Raw genomic sequence first — 21,269 nt, forward strand, 5'->3', positions numbered from 1 at the left:
ACAGTAACATTCACCATTCATTTTATTGGTTTGTGGGTTTTTTTTTTTTATTTCTTGAGTACAGTGGTTATTTGTGCCTTTCTGGCCTTCACAGATGACAATATGGGGGAACACAACAATAGCTTTCTGATAATCTATGGCTCAGTCTAGTTGTTATAACACAAATACATCTGTACCTGATCCAACATACATACATGTAAAGAAAACACCAACGTTGTCACACAAATTAACACGCGTGAAACTGTGTGGCTTATAAAATGATGCAAACTATTTACATTCAATTGGAATAATTATCATTTCACGGGAGAACCAAAACACAAAACCACAAATGAGTCATGGGGCCACAATGAAAAGGAAAACTACGAGAATAAAGTTTACTCACTATGAAACTCAAGTGTACACTTGTACAAAGATTATTCTTGTAATGTTACAAAACTTTATTCTTGTAATTATGTTTTCTGTTTTCTCATACTAGTAGTAGTAAATATTTCACTTTCAATGTGGCCTTAAACATCTTCAAAATAAAAATGGATTATTCTTTTTCTTTTTTTTTTAACTTGTCATAATATATAATATCGATTATAATTATTACAAGGTTCAGTTATGTTTGTTCAAGTGCTCCTAAGAAAAGAGGAATTCACACAAATCAAGGTGCAGCTCAGAGGCCGAGTCTGGGGGCAAAGATTGCAAAAATTCAGTCAACGCTCCGCCTCTGAGACGCAGTCAAAGTGGTTAGTACAGAAACAATATATATCATTCGGAGTAATTGTGATCATCTAGTGGGAGGGGCAGCCTGACTCGAGCAGGTTAAAGAAGTCTACGCCAGTGCTTGTTTCTCATCAGCAAGTGTTTGTCTCTTTACATGGGAGGCCTCGTGGCATCAATTCACAGCAGCCGAGTGCTATCTTGGAGAAAGACGGCTTTTTTTTTTTTTTTAAGACATCAAAGTTCGGCTTGGACGGCTGACCAAGCACACTTGACCTCTGCCACAGACAAAAACAACTATCAATATTAGCAGCTTCTAATAATCTTCTGGAAAAATATACTTTCAAAAAAAAAAACTTATTTCAAAGAAAAAAAACTAAATCACTACGCAGTTCTCACTGGACGGGTTTGACTTTAAGTCATATGTGCTTCTTGTGTTTCACATGTGAGAGCAGGTTACATCGCTGCCGTGTGACTTTGTGTGTGTCAGTGTGTTAGATTGTTCTCCATCGACGTCAATCATCTCCTCGGAACGATTCCCTTTCTTGAACAAAAAAAGCCGTTCTTCTCGCAAATGCTTTGACATTCGTCGTGTCTCTCTCTCTCTCTTTCTTTCGTTTGAAGCTTCTCTAGAGCCATCTTATGTTAACACACAGTCTGTTGGCTGGAAAGAGGACTCTCCAAGGACGTGCTAGTGGGAGACAGGTCTGGACGGGTGCAAGGCTTAAACATGGAGGAGATGTAGAAGGCCTGCAGGCACAGATACAGCGCATGTCAGTGAACATATTAGAACCAAGCGCGCCTGTCAATCATCTGCTGTTTTCGAAACACCGCCAGATAGATGGAGTGAGGAAGACAGGCTGGCATTTAGGAAGTACACAAAATGGATCCGAGTATTGGGACACCTCGCCTCATTTTTTCTGAAAATGCTTTCGACAATATGTTGGAGTGAGATTTAGGGAATGTTTTTCAAATTTGTTCCCGCAAAGTTGGAAGCGTGTATTTTTTCCAAAACGTCTTTAAGATTCAGAAGCAACTGAAGGGACTCGCCCAACCCCTCAACGATGAACCCGACATGCACGGGCTTGGAAGACCACAATGTATCTTCCCAAGTCACATTCATCCAGAGCCAAGACTGGATAAAAACAAAAAGTTCATCCAAATGTGTTCATGCCTGAATTATGACTGGAAAAAAAATGTGATTATGAATTAATCCTTGGTTCATGGCAAAGCGACACATCTAATTAAACCCCAAATATGTTCCAAAACCTTGGTCAGACAAAACTGCTTAGAAGTGGAAAAGTTGAGAAACGTGACGAAGTAAAAGAATGTCAAAGATCAGCGCGCACAAAACCTCAATGAATGTTGATAAACAAAACATCTGTCACGTTGACATACCACCCAGTACGCAGTGAGCCCTCCTTGGATAAAACCCGTGAGGACGTCGGTCGGATGGTGGCGGTAGTCTGAGATGCGGCTCAGCCCGGTGTAGATGGCGATCATCACCAAGATGAACTGTACGAGAGGGCGCAGCAGTCGAGCTCCTCGCCATGACAACCGAGCCTGCAGATAAAACTAGGACAAGGAAGAGGACAAAATGTGACATGGGCTCACACAAAAAAACTCAATGTTGGCTTGTTTTTATTTTGCTACGCAAAGCGGGAAGAGAAGCTGGCCGTCAGTTCATGAATACGATCTCAACCCTGCTTCCTTCTTTTGTTTGTCTTGACCTTGTAGGAAAAAAAAAATGCTTGTGAGAAACTGGGTCTCTTTGGAAGAACTGGAACCCGTGTCTTTTCAGATTGATCTTCTTCATAACTCTCAAGGTTAACCACAGTCTTTGGAAAGACAAAGGGTAGTACGCTCTAACGCTCTCCCCACTCATCTCTGAGTCATATTTTATCCCGCCACCCATCACTACTTGAAGAAGCAAGAGGAATATTTATATTTCAAGATTAATAATGATGTGCTTTTGTCTTGCTGTAACTGTCATCTCTCTCTCACAGTGCACCGCACTAGTGACTGGTGAGCAGTGTAGTGAGAAAATGATGAAACGATAGAGAGAAGGAGGGGGGGGGCGCGAGCGAGCGGGTGTCTTGCGCTGAAAGAAGCCTGTCGATCTCTCAGCGGGCGTATTCAGTCCTTCACCGCCACCCCCTTTTTAAATGAGTCCCACAACAAGGCCTCCTCTGTCTCCATAGGCTCCTCATCTATTCATGTCTCCCGTGGAAAACAGTATTCCTCATTCTCTCCCTCCCTCCTTGTCTCTCGGCCTCACCGGCTGGAAGCGGGATGCCTTTGGAGACTCGCAGCCTTCAAACATCTTCTCCCTCATGACCAGGATCCTTGATCATATAAAAAAAGTCCATGTCTTGGAGTGTTTGCACATGTGTAATTAACTTGTCTGGATAAGAGATGCACACGGTGTTCCTGGCCTCGGAAGGTTTGTCTTCTAATACCCGGGACGGGACGGACGGAGAATGAAACGGAGGTAAACGAAAGGTCACTTACTGCTAGATAGAGCATGGTATACATGGCGAAGGACGCATGGCCGGAAAAAAAGGACTTCCTGAAAGACATCAAGAATTATCTCCATGAGCCAAGATGCTGCATATTCCACCCGCGATATGCGCACACACCTTGCCTCCTCGACCATCTTGTGGTTAGGTTGCTGGCAGGTCACCTGGGACACGTAGCTGCCCGGCGTACAGTTGATGGATGCGTAAGTGATATTGCAGACAGAGAGGAAGTTAGGTCGCAGGCGTCCCACGCTCAGCTTAGCCATATTAGTGAGCGATTGGCCCACGCAGCAACCAAACAGGAAGCTCCCCAGTTCTTTGTACAGGCACGACACATAGCCGTTGCCAACGAACGATCTTGAGCGTACGCCTCGGAAACGGACCCGGAAACATTCGCCGAGTGCGATCTAGAAGGAGAATGAGCAAAGTGGTCAACGTGAGGCGATGAGTCTGATCGGATCGTCGGTGTCTTACCGTGAGGCCGGTGATGGCGATTCCGCCAGCAATGAGCAGGCCATCCGGGATTGCCTCCCGCTCCACGTAGGGATACGTTATGCTGGTGTCCCCGCAGAAGAAGCCTCGTCTGTACGTTTCCACCGCCTTCAGCTCGCACGCAAAGAATGGGATGGAGGCTGATGAGATGAGGCAAAGAGGCAAAGGAAAAAGTAAATAAATAAGCTTAATGGCTTTCTGTGGTCTCGGATCAGAGACAGATTATGAAGCGCGTGATACGGCGATAACAACGTAAAGATGGCTGCCCACCGCCATGAATGTGTAGCGACATGAGGAGTGTCAGTCAACCGGAGATTTACAGATTACAGGCGGATCGGGCATTCCGCACATTTCTGCTTTCACAAAAGGAGCAGGGGAGATGAAAGATGGGTTGGAGATGGGCATGATGAATGAGGAAAGGAAGGAAGAAGAATATATTAAAGGATGTGCTAACTGCTGAATGTCCTCACATATGGCTGGAGGTGTTTACATACCCGAGAAGCTCTTGAGAATTCACGTTTGCACTTGCTGTGAATTTGTTTCTTTTAAACTCAGTTATGATGGGTTGACCAAACAGCTACAAGTGTTACGATAGAGGACAGGAAAGTAAAGTAAGACTGCGGCGGAGTCTAAAACGTTCTGGGTTACGACAGAAATCTGAAAGATATTTCCCGCTCCCGAGTGAGTCCTCTATTTTCATGTACCACAATTTGAGGATGTGCGGTAGATCCTGTTGTACGTCCTGCTAAGTTGCTAATTATAGCACTTTTTGTTATCAAGTTAAAAGAGTTCAAGGTTTGGCTGAGCTAAGCGACAAATAAAGCTCACAGACCAACGGTGAAAGTTCACTTGTGACCAAGTTGAGCAATGTTAGTACCTCAGATTGAAAGCTGGGTTGTACTGTTCGATTGTTTTTCTTAGGTCGTATTTGGTAGAAAGATTCATCTTCTTGTCATTCCACAGAATGCAGTAAAACCACAGGACTAATCATTAACCTCTTTGCCTCTCCCTGAGCTCTTTGGCCCAAAACGTTCTTCCTGCCAGGGAAGCACACAGTTCGTGACTGAACACTCTCACAGCCAATCCATATGAGTCAAATGAACACCAGGTCTACAAATCCAGACTTGGTTCACTTTTTTTATTCCCTAATTAGGCAAGAACACGCCTTCCTTGCTCATTCAGAACCATTTAACTGATAAAGCGAGGTTAATAATCTGCAGGTTTGAGGTTATCTCTGTGGAAAAACACAAGCTGGGGCCATATTTTACATCTGTGATGACGTGGCAAGTCAGATGGCTTTAAACAGTCCGACTGTCATCAAAGTCACGCTGCCCTAGCAGAAATACCAAACACAGATCGGACCAGGCTCGATGGTGTGTATATAAAAATGAGAGCAGCGGAAAAACTACGGGCCCTGTGACATCTCAGAGAAAGACAGGAAACATCTTGCCCTCCCCAAATAAGGAATCCCCTCATGTGCATCATGTAAATTCTGGTTTTACAACCTGCATGCAGACATCGTATCTGTAACACAAACAGGTTCAAGTTGCATGCAGGTGCCGGAGGTTGTGTTGACATTCCATTAACTGAAAAGACACTACCAGAGTCCAGAACATCGACGTCATAAACCGAGGACCCCCTGTAATTTAGGGGGTCCTCGGTTTATGACGTCGATCCGTTCCTATGTATGCGATGTAAACCGAGTTTCGGTATAAGTCGGAACAGTAATAATAGTAATCAAATGAAACAGTACAGTAGGAACAGTAATGAAACCATAATGCCATAATGAAAATGATAACAGAAATGATACAAGACACGAAACAGCGTAACTCGAGGACGTCGTAAACCAAGACCGCCTGTAGTTTATTCAGAAAATTATTGAGCATCCACACTCGTTGACTTTATGGAAGCTTTCACCAAGCAACTCAGTTAAGGTTTTTTTAAAGTGACTATTTTTAGGTTAAGCGTTGTCTCAAGGGATACATTTAAATAAAAGACACATTGTTGTATTTTTCCTGGAAAACAAACATCCTCTAAGAGGATTTCCTGGTTCCTGATCAGTGTTTATTACAGCTTGGTGGAAACCTGCAGTAGGCAACGGGCGTGCATCGTAGTCGATAATGACGACTGATTGCATTTCAGAAGCTATTATTTTGTAAAGAAGGTTTAAAGGTTGACAATAAGGAAGTAATGTCGATGTAGTTACCTCTGCCAATGAGGTGATGTTTTATTGTGTTTGTGACACAAAATGTACTTAACTGAATTTTGTGACACTTTTGGGACATGAAGAATGTGAAGTCATGCTTTTGTCACCTAATCAATTTCTAGACATTAACAGCCAGTCCCTTCATCCGAGCCATATTTGATAGGACAGATGGTCAATATTGTCCTGCATGGAATACGGACTTTCTTTCACAGCCTTAAACACTACAGTTACGGTTGGAGCATGGATCTCTTGAGGGATATTGATACATACATATGGGAAGTGCTGACCTGGGTAGCGGCTTGCCTTACACCCTCAGGCCTGCTATTACTGACGGTTTGTGTCCTAATGGTCCAGATGGCCAGGATCCAAACATCACTTGAGCAAAGTTTGGCCTGAAAGCTCACACTACCCTGGTAGCTTACACAGCATTTGCACCGTCCCATAGTGTTGTCACAGTCAACCTCTAGCCTTTTACAACGACTTTAAAATAGTTATCACAACAAGATCCCCCCAACCCTCCACAGACCTTCACATCATGTGTCAGGCAGCTGTGAGAAAACTAAAACACCTGGCCAAATGGCGGAGGACATGGCGAAGAGGATCGGCTTACAGAGCCAGTTCAGCATCTGCTACTCGCTGGACATTCAAAAGCAGGAATGCTTTCTTTCACATAGTCAAAAGGGCCTGGACTGAAAGAAGAACAGGGGGAGAACAGAACAGAAGAGGGAGGGCGGGAAGAAAGTAGCGAGCAGAGGAATGAGAGCAGAAGGGATATGTGTGCCTCACTCTGAGAAAGTCTTCTGGTTCTAATTTACACATCTATGACCACAGCCCCGAATGAGCTCACTGTGAGAGAACAACAACCAATAGCAGGGGAGAAAGAAAAATGGAGCCCCAGCTCAAAAACAAGTTAGTTCAACATTACAGTCAAAAGATTGACAAACGGGGGCGGGGCTAGAGTTGTATCGGAACCATGGGGCTGAACAAGAGTGATGCGGCAAAGGCAAAGAGAACACCAGACGGAGACGATTAGAGTGGTTCTGGAATGCGAGGGTCAGGGATCCGGGCTCTGCTGGGACCCGCTCTGTAAACACGACCCTACCTCAACTTGAAGAATACTCCCCAATCCGCCCCCCCCCCCCCCAGTTTAGGACACTTAGATGCACGTCAAAGATGCAAACAAACCAAATCCACAACCATACAAACAAAGTAGCAACCAAACAAACCACAAAAACCAAATGGCAACCACAAAACCAACATATTCAAGCTACACTGGACTGGGAGAGAAAAACACAAATTGAATATTGAAGTGTTTATTCATCATTACCACTGACCCAAATGATTTCCTATGAAGGCCTCTGCAAACATCCACAGCATCATCCTAGATTAGCACCACATTTAGCCTGAAGCGATGTCAAAGCTGTTTCATCACATCCAATATTTGACTGCACAGACTTTACTCTGCATTTTCCTCTTAGATAAGATTAGATGAAAAGGCTTTATTGTCATTTTATGGTGGGATACAACAAAATTGGGGAGCAACTCCAAACAATAAAACAAGTCAAATATTTGTACAGTAACTTGAAGTACAGAGCAGATGAATAATTTATATATTGTAATAATAATAATAATAATACAGTGCGATGTGTTGTGGACAGTAGCAGCAATGGAATTTATGCGTTATTTGAAGTTCAGTGCAGTGATTAACTGTAGAAATAAACTGTTCCTGAGTCCTGATGGACCGGTAGCGCCTGCCTGAAGACAGCAGGTCAAAGAGAAGCAGAGGACACACAATCAATGAATGACCTGTCAAGTCCATCGGACTTGTAGTTTGCGAATCCGCAGAGCAGGCCAGTGCGGCATACCAGAACCCTTCTGGGGTGGTCCACTCTAGCCCAGCCCCCTCGCTAACATGCCAACATTTCCCAAGTAAAATTTAAGATGTGTGCTTAGTGTCAAGTCGAGCTCTCGAATAAAAAACACAGGCGGGGTTCTTGACTTGTAAAGTGTCGTAATTTGTTATTTGCGAGTCTGATTATCCCCCGCTAACGTCATCACAAGAGGCAAAGTACGAGCTCATAAACAGCAGGCTACAGCTGGTCGCGGTGGCCTTGCACAATTATTTGCTCCTTGATGACTGCTCAAAGATGGTTCCCGTATCTAGCCCGGTCTGAGTCAGTCACTTCCAAGGGAAAGAGTCTGGATTCACAAGAGGTGGTCTTTTTTTGGCAGGTAGTGCAGGAAGAGATTAAGGGACATTCAGAGAATTGTGCAGCGGAGTAATACTTTTACAGGAAGTGAAGTCATTCACACCAAGGCTGTGATTAAGACAAGTTCAATGAAAGAAGACTGCGAGTGTGCCCACAACGGAGAATGTTTTTTTCTTCCTGGTCGCCCTTGGTGGGCTCAGGCAAGTTGTGGTGAGATAAGCAAGATCCCAAAACCGCCCCTTTGTAGAATTGGCTGTATTGGTCTGAGAGTCTAATTTGTTTTGTCTACCCTGATGGTCACACAAAGCCACAAAGTCAGACAGGAACAAAGAGTGACTGATGAGGCTAAACACTTAGCATCTGCTCCCGTGGAGCATGATGGGCGCTCCCGAACAAGATACACAAGCATAACCCAAGGTACACCTGCACAATCGGATGTTTCACCACAAGAGTTAAAGATATCAGCAACCACGGCTTCCACTTTTGATGCATATTCTCTGCGTAATTTCTCCAAAAGGAGGCTAGGCCTTAGTCACATGCACCAGGAGAGCTCTTTCTTCACCCCTTGACCCGTTACAGCTGTGCCTTTGCGGACATACTTCTCGCAGCTGCTTGTGTTCCCGCTACACTTGACTGACCCGCTTCCTGGAGGCCCGTTCGGGAGTTAAGGGCATGCGTGGTGAGCTCCGAGGTATCCCCTTGTCTGATTCAGCAGGAATTGCCACTGTGGTATGTACCTTGGAAACTTTAAAGGAGCTCTGTGGTGGTTTCAGTATGGCTAAGGTAAAGTCTGACAGGCTGGAATATGAGAATGAGGCGGGGTTGTGGTTCAGACTGTAAGGGAGCTTGATGCAGGCGGGGGTCGCTTGCCATGGAACAAATTGAGAGTAGTTTTATCTACGTGTTTGGGTTTTGCGGGTTTTGGTTTGTTGGCACACCTCCATAGGAGGTGGAAGGAACCTTCAGGTGAGATAGGACACGCTGATAGAATGGTCTTGATAACACTGCCTTGGGCTGTTGTCTAAGGGTAAGCTTACACAACAGCAACCTTGGAGAAAGATATTTTCAAATCATATCTCCCACGTTTCCAAATGAACTAACTGAAACCATGTCACATGTCATTAGCCAACCAGAAGTAACTTGCAGAAAAGGCACGATCGATGGAAACTCGGTGGGGCTGGTTAGGAAATCATATGTGACTCATAGTGAAACAATAGATAAAATCCTTAAGGGAAAGAACGAATCATACTCAGGTGGACATGTCGATGCTCTTCAGCTTTTCCCTCATTACAGCTAATAGCTAACATTGGCCACTAATGGAACCTAGGAGAAGATTGCAGACGCCTCATTAAAAGAAGAACCCGTTGTAGATGCCCAAGACTTTGGCCATCCCTTCATTCGAGCTAGCGCTTCCCCCTTCGACCTGATGATAAATGAGACATTTCCAAGTCAGCTTTAGTGGGCCTTATGAGCGAGCTAGTAAAAGGAAAAGCAATGTGATTGCATTGAGGGAAGCTAATGGATGCAGCAGCGCGGCGCGACGTCCACTAAGGAGAGTCAGCAAAAGCTTTTCTTCCGTTGGCTAATAATTAGACTGCCACATTTTTAATGGCACGCCCTCCGTTAACTGCAGAAGTGACACCAAGTTAAATTTGTCAACAAACAATGCTCACATGGCAGCCGGTACGGCTGACACACGTTCACGTCTAGAAAATACACACACACACACACACACACACACACACACACACACACACACACACACACACACACACTGGAGAGCTCTTAATATTCCAAGCCTCGTACGCCTTGACATGTTGTTGCGTGTTGGCCGCACACTGCCTGCCAAAACACTGGAATCCTACTTACATAAATCTAGCAGCCGTCCAACGCACGCTGACATTAAAAAAACACACACACCTCACAACTTGCATGAACTCACTTTTAAATTTGTGTTTTTATTATGGGAGGAGAAAAGTGGGAACTGGGAAAAGACGGAGCGCTTATTGACGGGACTTTTGCGCTTGTCACATGTTTCTTGTACAGGCAGTCATTGCAAAACGATTTGTGCGTACACCGGCCTTTTGTGACTTTGTCGGGAACGTCTTGTCCTGCTGGAAAAAACATCCTTTAGAAAAGTCCTCTTTGATGAGTTATAGCAAGACAGACTGAGAGGGACTGTATGTACTCATTAATTTATTTATTTTTTCAAAGTTCCGAAAGGCCGTCTTTGCAAACATCTTGCTTCAAAACAATTCTAGAAGGACGCGCACAGCGACAGCAGTGTTAAGGTCGACTTTTAAAAGCTCACCTCCAATAAATCATTGCATAATTTGGGGAGAAGACCTACAAGTGGCTTTATTGGGGGGGGGGGGGGGCAGCCTTAAGACCACCTGCGCAAGAAGCCAAACAGCAGGGCCTGTCCTTGCACGCTCGCCTCGCATGACAAACACCCGATTGTGACCTCTGGGTGGCTGTACATTTCAGGTTTAGCTGCGGGCCGCAGCGCCTTGTCAGGTCAACAAGACCCCACCCCCTTCCATAGTCCCACAACTACCAGGAATGCACGTAGGCTAATAAACAGCCAAGAAAAATGCATTCTGCTGAACCAGAAGCAGAACATCCATCACTAGCGTGTCAGAGAAGCGCAAAAAACAGCCGAGCCTGCTTATTGACGCTCCACCAAGAGCGAAAGAAGCGCTGCAGACAGATTAAAGTCCATTCCAAACGACACATCATCCTTTTTTTGTCAGCGCTTCGTTGTAAGGTAAATACTATTTGAATTAGCCTGTTCTGGAGAAAGAAAGAAAAAAGCTCGGAGCATTTCGGGATCCCTCTCGGGCTGATAACATAATGAGGACGGGATGCTCGAGGCTGAAATTCCACAGTTACAGTAGTCAATGAGCCCCTTCACGGGATGAAGAAAGCCGCCAGGTCAAACCGTCTGCTGATGGCATTTTTTTTGTGGGCAAATTGTGTTAGTCAGAGATAAGAGGATTTGGCCAAAAGAAGGAGTCAATTCATTGCCAATAAGTCGCGCCATTCACTCCGGGATGCCCCCAGATGAGTCAAGGTCAGGCCTCTCCAGATAAGCAACGTGAGACAGGCAGGATGCACACCAGACTACATGCCATCCAGTTTAGGACTTGCTTTGTTGAATTCCAATCGCCGGGCCAGTGCGACCTTGCAAGACTTCAAAATCTACACAAGTATGTTCATTTAAAAAGAAATAATAATAAATGGTTCCATCTTCCAATTCGTGAAACCTTCCGTCATCCTCCATGAACCAGGAAGTAGCCTGCTACCTAACCGTTATACAAACAATCCCAAGTAAGGCAGTCCACTCCACCTTTGTTTAGAGTCCGGCCTCTGTGAAAATTCATACACTATTGTTGTGACATTCTCCAAAAGCACCACTCCCTTAACAATATAATTTACAATAGGCCCATAACTGCGTAGCTCATCATTTGATTGTTTTTTCCACTGGTGTATCTGAAATCACAAAACCATCTGACATCCGCTCTGCTTTTTTCTAGCTTGAGACGCAACATGGCTAAGTCGGAGGTCAGGGAGGATGTACAGTGAAGGCGGTAGGTGGCTTCCACTTTCATGGGGCGGGTGGGGATTTCCTTCGACATGTTGACTGATGCTCGCCGCTTCTTAAACACAAAAGCTTGGCTAAACTAAATTGCCGAGGTTAACAACGACAAGAGCAAGGTTAAATAATAAACCCAATGTTCTTGCTAGTTTAACCGTCACACAAGACATCGGACCAGTCAGTCTGCCTGAGCAGGTTACACTTCTCCCTCACTTACTTTCTCCTCTCTTAATAAGTCATTTTAATAAACGCTCGAATCAAAATAGGTCATTTGATGGGAATAATTGTTTTGTTTTTGTTTTTCTTTTATGGCTACACCACAAATTTCTGCAGCACACCTCAAAATATATCCCGCCTGTGGTTCGGTCGCTATTAAATCTGTCGTGTTTGTAAAACTAGATATATATATAAACAAAATTTACTCTCTGGCACAATGCCCGTTAAGCACTCATTAACACATAGGCATGAACATGTTTTGTCTGTTACAATTGTAACTGAAAAGGTGGCGCCCTTTTCTACGCTTCATTGTTGTTCACCATTGATGATTACCATCATGTGAATGAATGCCAATAAGCAACATAAACTTGAAAGTTCTCATTTGGTACGGCTTAATACACTCAATTTTGCAGTATGAAGTGCTCTTCTAACAAACCCAACCGCTGTTTTGCAACGAAAAACGAAATTACCCTGTGTAAAAAAAAAAAAAAAAAAAAAAAAAAGTCATTACAGATATTATGACTCGTGTTCACTTCTTCCACTTTTATTGTCAGTGTGGGGCCGTGTTTGCTGTTATTCTAATGCGATCCAAGCTTCCAGCTGAGCACTGTAAATTATGTGGCTGACATTCAATGTACCCGAGCACATTTCATCCCAATTCCCACGTTCTTCTCCCGGGAACTTTAGGGTGAGGGGAGGTTACCATGGGAACTGATGAATTCCTGGGACAACTGCACTCAGCCCCATTCTTCCCACCCTCCTATCCCTCTACAGGGAACACTTTCATTTGGGCTATTTGGAAGGAGGGGAAAAAAACAAATTCCTAGCAATTTCCCCCAAAGGCAACGATTGCACTTTGCATGCACTTTGCATGTGTGGCTCAAAGCAATTAATGGATGTGATTTGTTATTTGAAGCCTTACCGACACACAGGCATATTACATCCAAACCGACGAGCATCTTCCTCTTGGTGCAGATGGAGTTATCCTCCTCCTCCTTGTCGGGCTTGCTGAGAAAATGCTTCCCAGCACCGTTCTCCTTCCCCTCCCCGGCCCCGTCACTGTCAGTCAGCCGGGGCAGCGTGCTGCTCCCGTGGGCATTAAACTTTTGCATGTCCTCCAAACGCAACTCGCTCCAAAAAAGTTGCTCAAATGGTAATGCTTACTGGTAGCAGATTAAAGTCTGGTGACAAGTGTCAGAAGTTTTTTTTAGTCCGTCCCCCGGTGCCAAAAATCCATGTTTTCTTAAGAAAAAGTTGACCACGAGACTCCGGGAAAGCAAGCCGCTCGTGGGTGCTTGCGCAGCGGGCATCCGTTACCCAACAGTGCCGACAGTCCCGGTGAAGAGTGCTGCAAGTGGGCGGGCAAGCACGCTCCACAACTTCTCTAACCGTCCTCCCGAACCGCAATCCCGTTTGTGTCAAACGCACAAGAGGGAAAACTTTTTTTTTTCCTGCAGACTTAAACTTCAAAGTAATGTCGTTCTTCCGGTGTGACTGTTTTACTTTGATCGCTTTGATGTTCCACTTCCGGTAGGGTTTTGCGTCAGCTTAACTGTGATGACTGCCCAACATTAAATCGATGTGCAATTTGGAGTTGACCCGTTCGATCGGCATCTGACCTACAACACAACATTGACTGATCCACTGTCACGATGCCAGGCCTAACAAACTGCAAGACACTTCATTAGGTACACTTACTTTCTAATGAAAAGAAATGTCAATCAAACGAGATCAAAGTCCATCGTGTACCCTGCCTCACGTCCAAAGGTCAGCGCGGATAGATTCCAGCACAATGTCAATGTATGAATGTTGGTCACATGCAAAACCTGAATGTTCCCCAATTTAATTCACCAAACAATAACAGTATATTACATTCGGTAAATTACTCCATAAAGAATTATAGGTTAGAATTTGTTGCACCACTACGGTGGGCAGTCAACTGAGTTGTAAAATTTACTGGTCCTCTTTGTTGAGTTACTTTATAACATTTGACAAGATGTCAAATGGTTTGGTCTCACCACATCGCTCGTGCTCATGCTGAGGATATTTACGCAACTCTAGCACCACCATGCGTTCAGGAGTGGTAAATGCAACAACCACTTAATACTGGACTTGCCAATTACCACCATTTTGCCTTGCATTAAAATTCAGTAGTGTTGTAGATGTAAGTGTTCGCAGACTATGACTAAATAGATGAATTTTATTTCTTAATAAAAAAAATTGAACATGTAAACTACGCAATTACGCTGACTAATCAAGTGGATCACGTCCACGTCATCTGCTTACAATGACAATCGTAAGTCATGAAAACCAATTACTCATGTGATTTTTACTAACATGATCAATAAATTCCCAATTTGCTTGCTATTTTTTTCTTTACTGATTTTTAAAAAAAATATGACTGAGGCTTACACAAATAAACACACTCAAAACAAAAACAAAATGTCTTCTAGATTGAGGCATATTTATGATACATTTCCTGCATAAACAGCGTTTGGGATTAAAAAGAGTAAACAGCACCCTCTGCTGGATTTTACTGCCTACTGTACTTGAATCTACAATAAGTACTTTATATTATCAATTCAAAATAAGGTAATTTGGTCATGTAGGTGTTCAAAATCAAGAGAATTATTTGTGAATTAAAATTGTATTAAAATGCCACAAGGTGGCGCCAAATCAATATTAACAAGGCAAAATAGTCACAACATTTTGAGTGACAGCATCTGAAATGGTTGTAAATAAGCTTAATGTGACATCAATTATATCATAAATGCACCAAAGATGCTCTCGTAGGCAATAACCTGCACTATTTTTGAGGTGTCACTGACTTTGACAAACAGGGCGTCATCTTTGTGCAGGTGGAAAACCCCGCCGAGGAAAGAATTGCTGATGTTGCCGTCTGCGGAGGAATATTTCCTGGCCTGAAGGAGGACAATGGTGCCAGCGGGGTGCCGGCGAGTACGCATCTTAACGGAGTGGTGGAAGACGCCGTGGCTGTGAAAGGACAATTTGCAGTAGACGAAGTAGAATCCTTCTCGACGGATCAGGAGACTCCCGTCCTTGTAGTCCATACCGCGGAGGAGGTGGTCCGAAATGAGGCTCCAGCCTACAAAGCCTTTGCCGTGAACCGCATCTTTGCCACCTGAGGGTAATTAACATCTACTCTGTCCCAATATTCCACATTTAGCTCAAGGAAAGAGTCGGACTTTTCGGACTCACCCATCAGGCGTGCAACTGGTTTGGAAAGAGGAACACAAGGTGTGCAAGTATGTCGAGATGCGTTTTTTTCTGGTGGGGGAGGAAGAAAAAGAGGAATATTATTTACAGTGGTTAAAAAAAAAAAAATCTACACACCCCTGTTTGAATGCAAGGTATTTGTGACTTTAAAAAAAATGAGATCAAATCTCTTGAAAAAATAGAAATCGAATTTGACCTGTAATTTGCACACTTATAATTCATTGCACAAGTGTGCACAGACTCCTGTAATGTCATAGCACTTGTTGGACTCACCGATCTGGCGTGTGAATGGTTTGGGACGAGGGCTATGAGGAGTGGAAGTGTGAGGAAATGCACTTTTTTCTGTCGAGGGAGGAGGAAAAACCAGTGACATCGTTTACAGATGTATAAAGTCTACACACCCTCTTTAAAAAAAACATATTTGTGATATGAAAACCAGACCAAGCTAAATCAATAAGGAGGAAAAAAAAGTCCATCGTTAACACCTGTACTTCTTTATTGTTATAATATTGTTGCACAAGTGTGCACACCCTTTTGTAACTGTTCTGGAAGGCTTTTCCTGACATTGCTGTTATGCAGACTTTTTATATGTTTGCTGACATTTTGCTTACCTGCAGTCAACTTGGAGAACGACATTGACGGTGTCTGCAATGCAAAGTCAAATAGATTTCCATGAGACGTGACAAACCCTTAAGTGATACTTGTGTGAGAAAAGAAGAACGTGACCACTTCCTTTTGCCACATTTGCCTCTGTGTACAGTTTGTGTTTTGCTATTGACGAGCAACCTCAAGACCCTGACAGGAAATGCTCACTCTTTTTAATCTCATGAAATACGTTCACTCGTTATGATATAAACTGGCCATGACACCAACCCAACTGAACATTGTAACCTTTCAAGAATTGGAATCAGATGGAGTAACTCGAGTCAAAATGGCTGCCACTCCGCAAGAAATTATTTACAAATTTAATGTCAATCATTTGGAATAAAAAATAATGTCGTTAAAAAGAAGTTTAATACATGGTCACAGTGAAAATAAAATGTAATTTTTTTTCTTTTATTAAAATCTAAATCCTAACAAAAAAAAATCTACTCACCCCTACTAAGTGATTTGAATGCAGGTAGAAGATGAGCAGCGCTTCCACGACGAGCCCGGTCAGAGCCACGCTCACCAGCACAAAAAGGAGCGTCTGGGCCAGGCTGCTGCACCGTCGGTTCCGGCCCGCTCTGGGCGGTAGCGGAGGGGCGCCGGTGTGGCTGTCCACAAAGTACACAGACGGTCGTTGCCTCATGTTTATGCGCGAGCTAAACTGAGTCCGATAGTTAGATGGTTGAGAGGTGAGAAAATGACAAGATGGGTGGGCTTCTTTGTGGTTACCCTAGTTACGCGGCAGTACGTTAGGTGTGATTTAGTGCAAGGTGATACAACTTGATGCAACGTGATAGCTGCAGACAGTCATTGAAATGAATGTTCAAACTATTTCTAAGATTACAGCGGTGACCTGTGTCAATTATATTTGTCACGTTTAGATACAATACGTTTGCATTTCATCTTTAAGAACTGGTTGTTTTTTTCCCACACATTTGCTTAGATACATTTACAGGGGTGTCAAACTCACTTCTGTGGTGGGCCGCATCATTTTCGTCATTTCCTTTGGAGGACCATCATGACTGTCAATGCCTTATATACAGTATAGGAATAACCAGTTATGAAATCCCACACTAGTAAAAATTAGTCAGATATTTTAAAAAGATGAATGGTAATAGAATTTGATAGTATTTTTCTATTTTTCAAAAACAAAGACAATTTGTAATTTGATTATTCACACATGAAGTCGATTTGTCCTCGTGAACCTCATAAAATGATGTGGTGGGCACTATCAGGCCCCAAGCCTTGAGTTTGACACCATGGTATATAACATCAATGTGCATATGTTTGAATTGAGAACACCAATCATATATTGAAACCCTGACCTCAGTTTGAAAAACAACCCTTTGATTTGAAACATCAACCATAGTTTGAAACTCGACTTTGAAACTGGAGAAAGATTTTGAAAAGATTTATCATGGTCTTAATCTGGCATTTGGACTTGGCTTGTGTCAACTAACCGGTTTGCTTCCATTGTGTCATGTAGCAAGGTGTCATGATTTGATTTGTTTCCAAGCTTGTCAGTTTCCTCTAATACTCGTGCGGCCATCCAGACAATCAGGTACTGCCGGCTAGCAGACGCTCATCAATTAGCCGCAGGCCAACAAACTCGAAAGACTGGAGCCGAGCCGAGCCGGCCGAGCAGGTTCTGACAGGAGGTGCTTTGGTGGCAACTCTCGTTCGTCCCTGCGCTCACACTGCGATTGGGACCATGGCGTGTTGGTTGGCTTTGATGGCCTATCTGGCCACATACGTGGCCCAGGCTTTGTCTTTTGAGTCTAGTCGAGACATGGAATTTACCTTCATGTTACCGGCGGGAAGTAAGGAGTGCTTCTTTCAACCCGTAGGCAAGGACAACAGGCTAGAGTTTGAATACCAAGTACGGTAACTTGTCTTACTTAATCATAACTTTATGTGAGATGCTGTGTGGACAAAAGTAATGGGACAGTGTGGTCTTGATTGAGCCGCTGTGATTTTAGAGGAGGGGGGGTCGGTTAAAGAAATGACAATAATAAAATGAAGTATTGCAATTTAATGACCATTATAGTGCAATAGTTGAGACGTTTAACATTACATTAGTTGCTGAAACTACACGTCACGTGAAGTCAAGCTTTCCTAGACCTTGGCACAGTAAAGTTTGATTTGTTGCTCAACTTTAATTTTTGTATTGTTTCTGGAGAACGGCGTGGTTGTTTGGACGACACTTCCGTCAGCTTCCTTCACTTTTAATTACCATGTGTTTTTAGTATGCTGAGTTTGTGTGGGGCATTGTTGAAAGGTAGAGTAGGGATTTTACAGGTGTGCTTAAAATCCAGCCAAGCCACGTCATGTCAATCATCAGTGGTACTTGAGGATAGAAAAACAAGTTGAGCTACACTTGGAACAACATTGATGCCGCTTGATGACTACGGAATGCATTTTCTGGATGAATTGCGTGTGAATTCTTTCAGCAAGAAAGTCCTACAAAAATCCATATTTTAATGTTCATGCGTTCATACATATTTCAGGTAATTGGCCAGCCAAATTTGGATGTGATCTTCACTATGTTCTCACCCAGCGGCCGCCGATTGTTTGAGGACAACAGAAAAAGTCACGGCCTCCACAAGTACCTTTGTCTGTTTGTCTGTCTACGTTTGTAGACGTCTGTCACGATGACACGCACGTATGTTTTCTTTGTAGGCTGCAGAACACTGACGAAGGTGACTACCAGCTGTGCTTTGACAACATTTTCAGCAAAATAAAGGAGAAGCTCTTGTTCTTCACATTGCTCATCAGCGATCCCAATGACCTAAACGAAGACGATGAAGACCTTGTGAAGGAGGTCGCTGATATTGAAACTATGGACAACACGCTGGAAGACTTCAAGGTGACAACACACTTGGAAAGAGAAAGTTTTGACAACACACTTGGAAAGAGAAAGCTCTGGCACGCTGGAAAACTGCACAACAATGTACAAGTCGCAGTAGAATGTTATAAAATGTCTTTTTTTATTCCATTTTTACATGCTAGAACTTGGTTGACCATGTAAGTCATGACGTTGTGGTGTCCCACAGACACGTATCAACGCGTTGCACACGAAAATCCAGAGGGGGCGCGTGATCCAGCTCATGCTCAGGACTTACGACACCAGGGACCAGCACCTGCAGGACAACAATCTGTGGAGAGTCAGCTTCTGGTCCTTCTTCTGCATGGTGGTGATCTTGGTTGTGGGCGTCTCTCAGGTGCGCGCGCTCGAGTCGCTCTTCCCCGCGAACTAGAACGCCGGTGGGCAGCTTCGGCACAGTTCGTGCCGGCCGGCCAGTCAAACCTTTGTATGCTCGCACCTTCACCTACAAGGTGAATTGGTTCTCCTAGCTGCTTGTATTTTAAATCCATCTTTGATTATTTCAAAAAGTAAACCAATTCAATTAATTCATCATCCACTTTTTTGTCTCAGATTTACCTTCCTACACTAATATACGAGCACAAGACTCAAGATAAGCAGTGCAGAAAATGAATGAATAGTAATCTTATGAGAAAAGTCACAATTGTAGGAAAATGAAATGAGAAAAATTCAACCAAAGGACCATAACAACTTGTAATACTGTGTATTGAAAGTCTACACACCCCTGTTTAATTGCCACATTTTTGTGATTTTATTTTTTATTTCTTGTTTAATTTTTGTTTATTTTTCTCCAAGCTAACGGCTAACTTTATTGCATGAAAGGATGCGCCGTTATGCAACAGCGGGGAGATTATACTTCTCTGGGTAATCTTTATTTTATAACACAGTAGTTTTTAAATAACGTGTACACGTATACACGCCTAAATATTGTTATCCAATATGTCTCCTGCAATTTCACTTTAGATTGCTGGTTTGAAATTTACTTTTATTTTTATTATTATTATTTTAATAAACATTTATGTTAAAACTTGGTGTTTTATTCCTTGTTTTTATTTTTTTGGGCATGAAAACAAAAATCTGACATTTGGTTAACGGCTTTATATGACAATATGTATATGTGTTCTACGTTGTGTAAATGTGTTGGTGTCCCCCCAAATAAAGAGCAAGTAGTCAAATACATTCTTGACATGTACAAAAAAAATGAATAAAGTAATTAGGTACACCTGAAAGTGGTGGTGTACCTAATGGTGTGTCCGTGTGACGTCACAGATCAAACAGCCAATCAGAAAGTGGGGGTGAGGGCGGGTGTGGCACTTTGGCCATGATTTTTCCCTAATAAAATGGCCTGTTATTAGGTACATCTGAACATAGTGGTGTACCTAATGGAGTGTCCGTGTGACGTCACAGGTCGAACAGCCAATCAGAAAGTGGGGGTGAGGGCGGGTGTGGCACTTTTCACTTTCAGTTAAACTTTTTCCCTAATTACCTGTAATTAGATACACCTGTGTCCAAGTGACGTCACAAATCAACCAGCCAATCAGAAAGTGGGGGGTTCTTCGGGTGTGGCACTTTTCATTTTCAGTTAAGCTTTGGCCAAGATTTTTCCCTAATGAAGTGACCTGTTATTAGGTACACCTGAAAATGGCGGCGTACCTAATGGTGTGTCCGTGTGACGTCACAGGTCAACCACCCAATCAGAAAGTGGGGGTGAGGGCGGGTGTGGCACTTTGGCGATGATTTTTCCCTAATAAAATGGCCTGTTATTAGGTACATCTGAAAATAGTGGTGTACCTAATGGTGTGTCCGTGTGACGTCACAGGTCGAACAGCCAATCAGAAAGTGGGGGTGAGGGCGGGTGTGGCACTTTTCACTTTCAGTTAAACTTTTTCCCTAATTACCTGTAATTAGATACACCTGTGTCCAAGTGACGTCACAGATCAACCAGCCAATCAGAAAGTGGGGGGTTCTTCGGGTGTGGCACTTTTCACTTTCCGTTAAGCTTTGGCCATGATTTTTCCCTAATGAAGTGGCCTGTTATTAGGTACACCTGAAAATGGCGGCGTACCTAATGGTGTGTCCGTGTGACGTCACAGGTCAATCAGCCAATCAGAAAGTGGGGGTGAGGGCGGGTGTGGCACTTTGGCCATAATTTTTTCCTAATAAAGTGGCCTGTTATTAGGTACATCTGAAAATAGTGGTGTACCTAATGGAGTGTCCGTGTGACGTCACAGGTCGAACAGCCAATCAGAAAGTGGGGGTGAGGGCGGGTGTGGCACTTTTCACTTTCAGTTAAACTTTTTCCCTAATTACCTGTAATTAGATACACCTGTGTCCAAGTGACGTCACAGATCAACCAGCCAATCAGAAAGTGGGGGGTTGTTTGGGTGTGGCACTTTTCACTTTCACTTAAGCTTTGGCCATGATTTTTCCCTAATAAAGTGGCCTGTGATTAGGTACACCTCAAAATGGCGGTGTACCTAATGGAGTGTCCGTCTGACGTCACAGATCAACCAGCCAATCAGAAAGTGGGGATGAGGGTGGGTGTGGCACTTTG

The 21,269-nt window shown here is 43.5% G+C and overlaps 3 protein-coding genes and 1 long non-coding RNA gene across 4 annotated transcripts in view; 2 read left to right on the forward strand and 2 right to left on the reverse strand.

The window, feature by feature from the left end:
• The window catches only part of LOC147044246 (uncharacterized), a 28,932-nt gene extending 12,647 nt beyond the window's left edge, over nt 1–16,285 (forward strand). Inside the window, exons 4-6 of the long non-coding RNA XR_015068455.1 lie at nt 11,669–11,722; nt 14,805–15,029; nt 15,134–16,285. This is a non-coding gene — a long non-coding RNA (uncharacterized LOC147044246). The remainder of the gene's footprint in view (nt 1–11,668; nt 11,723–14,804; nt 15,030–15,133) is intronic.
• ppap2d (phosphatidic acid phosphatase type 2D) lies at nt 5–13,392 on the reverse strand. Its single transcript, XM_085933412.1, has 6 exons — nt 12,869–13,392; nt 3,699–3,856; nt 3,345–3,631; nt 3,217–3,274; nt 2,104–2,280; nt 5–1,455 (listed from the first exon to the last, which is right to left on the reverse strand). Exons 1-6 carry the CDS (start codon nt 13,056–13,058, stop codon nt 1,351–1,353), a joined length of 975 nt encoding a protein of 324 aa, XP_085789538.1. The 5' UTR covers nt 13,059–13,392; the 3' UTR covers nt 5–1,350.
• tnfsf14a (TNF superfamily member 14a) lies at nt 14,189–16,474 on the reverse strand. Its single transcript, XM_085933413.1, has 5 exons — nt 16,280–16,474; nt 15,795–15,828; nt 15,457–15,525; nt 15,166–15,234; nt 14,189–15,088 (listed from the first exon to the last, which is right to left on the reverse strand). The coding sequence occupies exons 1-5, from the start codon at nt 16,472–16,474 to the stop codon at nt 14,706–14,708; spliced, it is 750 nt and encodes a 249-aa protein (XP_085789539.1). The 3' UTR covers nt 14,189–14,705.
• Nucleotides 16,475–17,465: 991 nt separating this feature from the next.
• On the forward strand, nt 17,466–19,890 carry LOC147044250 (transmembrane emp24 domain-containing protein 5-like). The gene is made up of 4 exons (XM_085933417.1): nt 17,466–17,710; nt 18,339–18,436; nt 18,511–18,697; nt 18,885–19,890. Exons 1-4 carry the CDS (start codon nt 17,543–17,545, stop codon nt 19,086–19,088), a joined length of 657 nt encoding a protein of 218 aa, XP_085789543.1. The 5' UTR covers nt 17,466–17,542; the 3' UTR covers nt 19,089–19,890.
• The last annotated feature ends 1,379 nt before the right edge of the window (nt 19,891–21,269 follow it).

The sequence above is a fragment of the Syngnathus leptorhynchus genome, chromosome 16, assembly GCF_054491065.1.
Source record: "Syngnathus leptorhynchus isolate UIUO chromosome 16, UIUO_Slep, whole genome shotgun sequence".
Classification (NCBI taxonomy): domain Eukaryota; kingdom Metazoa; phylum Chordata; class Actinopteri; order Syngnathiformes; family Syngnathidae; genus Syngnathus; species Syngnathus leptorhynchus.

Coding starts and splice junctions, on each gene's coding strand:
- tnfsf14a (XM_085933413.1), bottom strand. CDS start 16,474: ATGAGGCAACGACCGTCTGTGTACTTTGTGGACAGCCACACCGGCGCC. Junction 15,829..16,279: donor ATTCAAATCACTTAGTAGGG/GTGAGTAGATTT, acceptor TTTGCATTGCAG/ACACCGTCAATGTCGTTCTC. Junction 15,235..15,456: donor ACCATTCACACGCCAGATCG/GTGAGTCCAACA, acceptor CTCCCCCACCAG/AAAAAAACGCATCTCGACAT.
- ppap2d (XM_085933412.1), bottom strand. CDS start 13,058: ATGCAAAAGTTTAATGCCCACGGGAGCAGCACGCTGCCCCGGCTGACT. Junction 3,857..12,868: donor TGTAATATGCCTGTGTGTCG/GTAAGGCTTCAA, acceptor TCATCTCATCAG/CCTCCATCCCATTCTTTGCG. Junction 3,275..3,344: donor AAGATGGTCGAGGAGGCAAG/GTGTGTGCGCAT, acceptor GATGTCTTTCAG/GAAGTCCTTTTTTTCCGGCC.
- LOC147044250 (XM_085933417.1), top strand. CDS start 17,543: ATGGCGTGTTGGTTGGCTTTGATGGCCTATCTGGCCACATACGTGGCC. Junction 18,437..18,510: donor AAAAGTCACGGCCTCCACAA/GTACCTTTGTCT, acceptor TTTTCTTTGTAG/GCTGCAGAACACTGACGAAG. Junction 18,698..18,884: donor ACACGCTGGAAGACTTCAAG/GTGACAACACAC, acceptor GGTGTCCCACAG/ACACGTATCAACGCGTTGCA.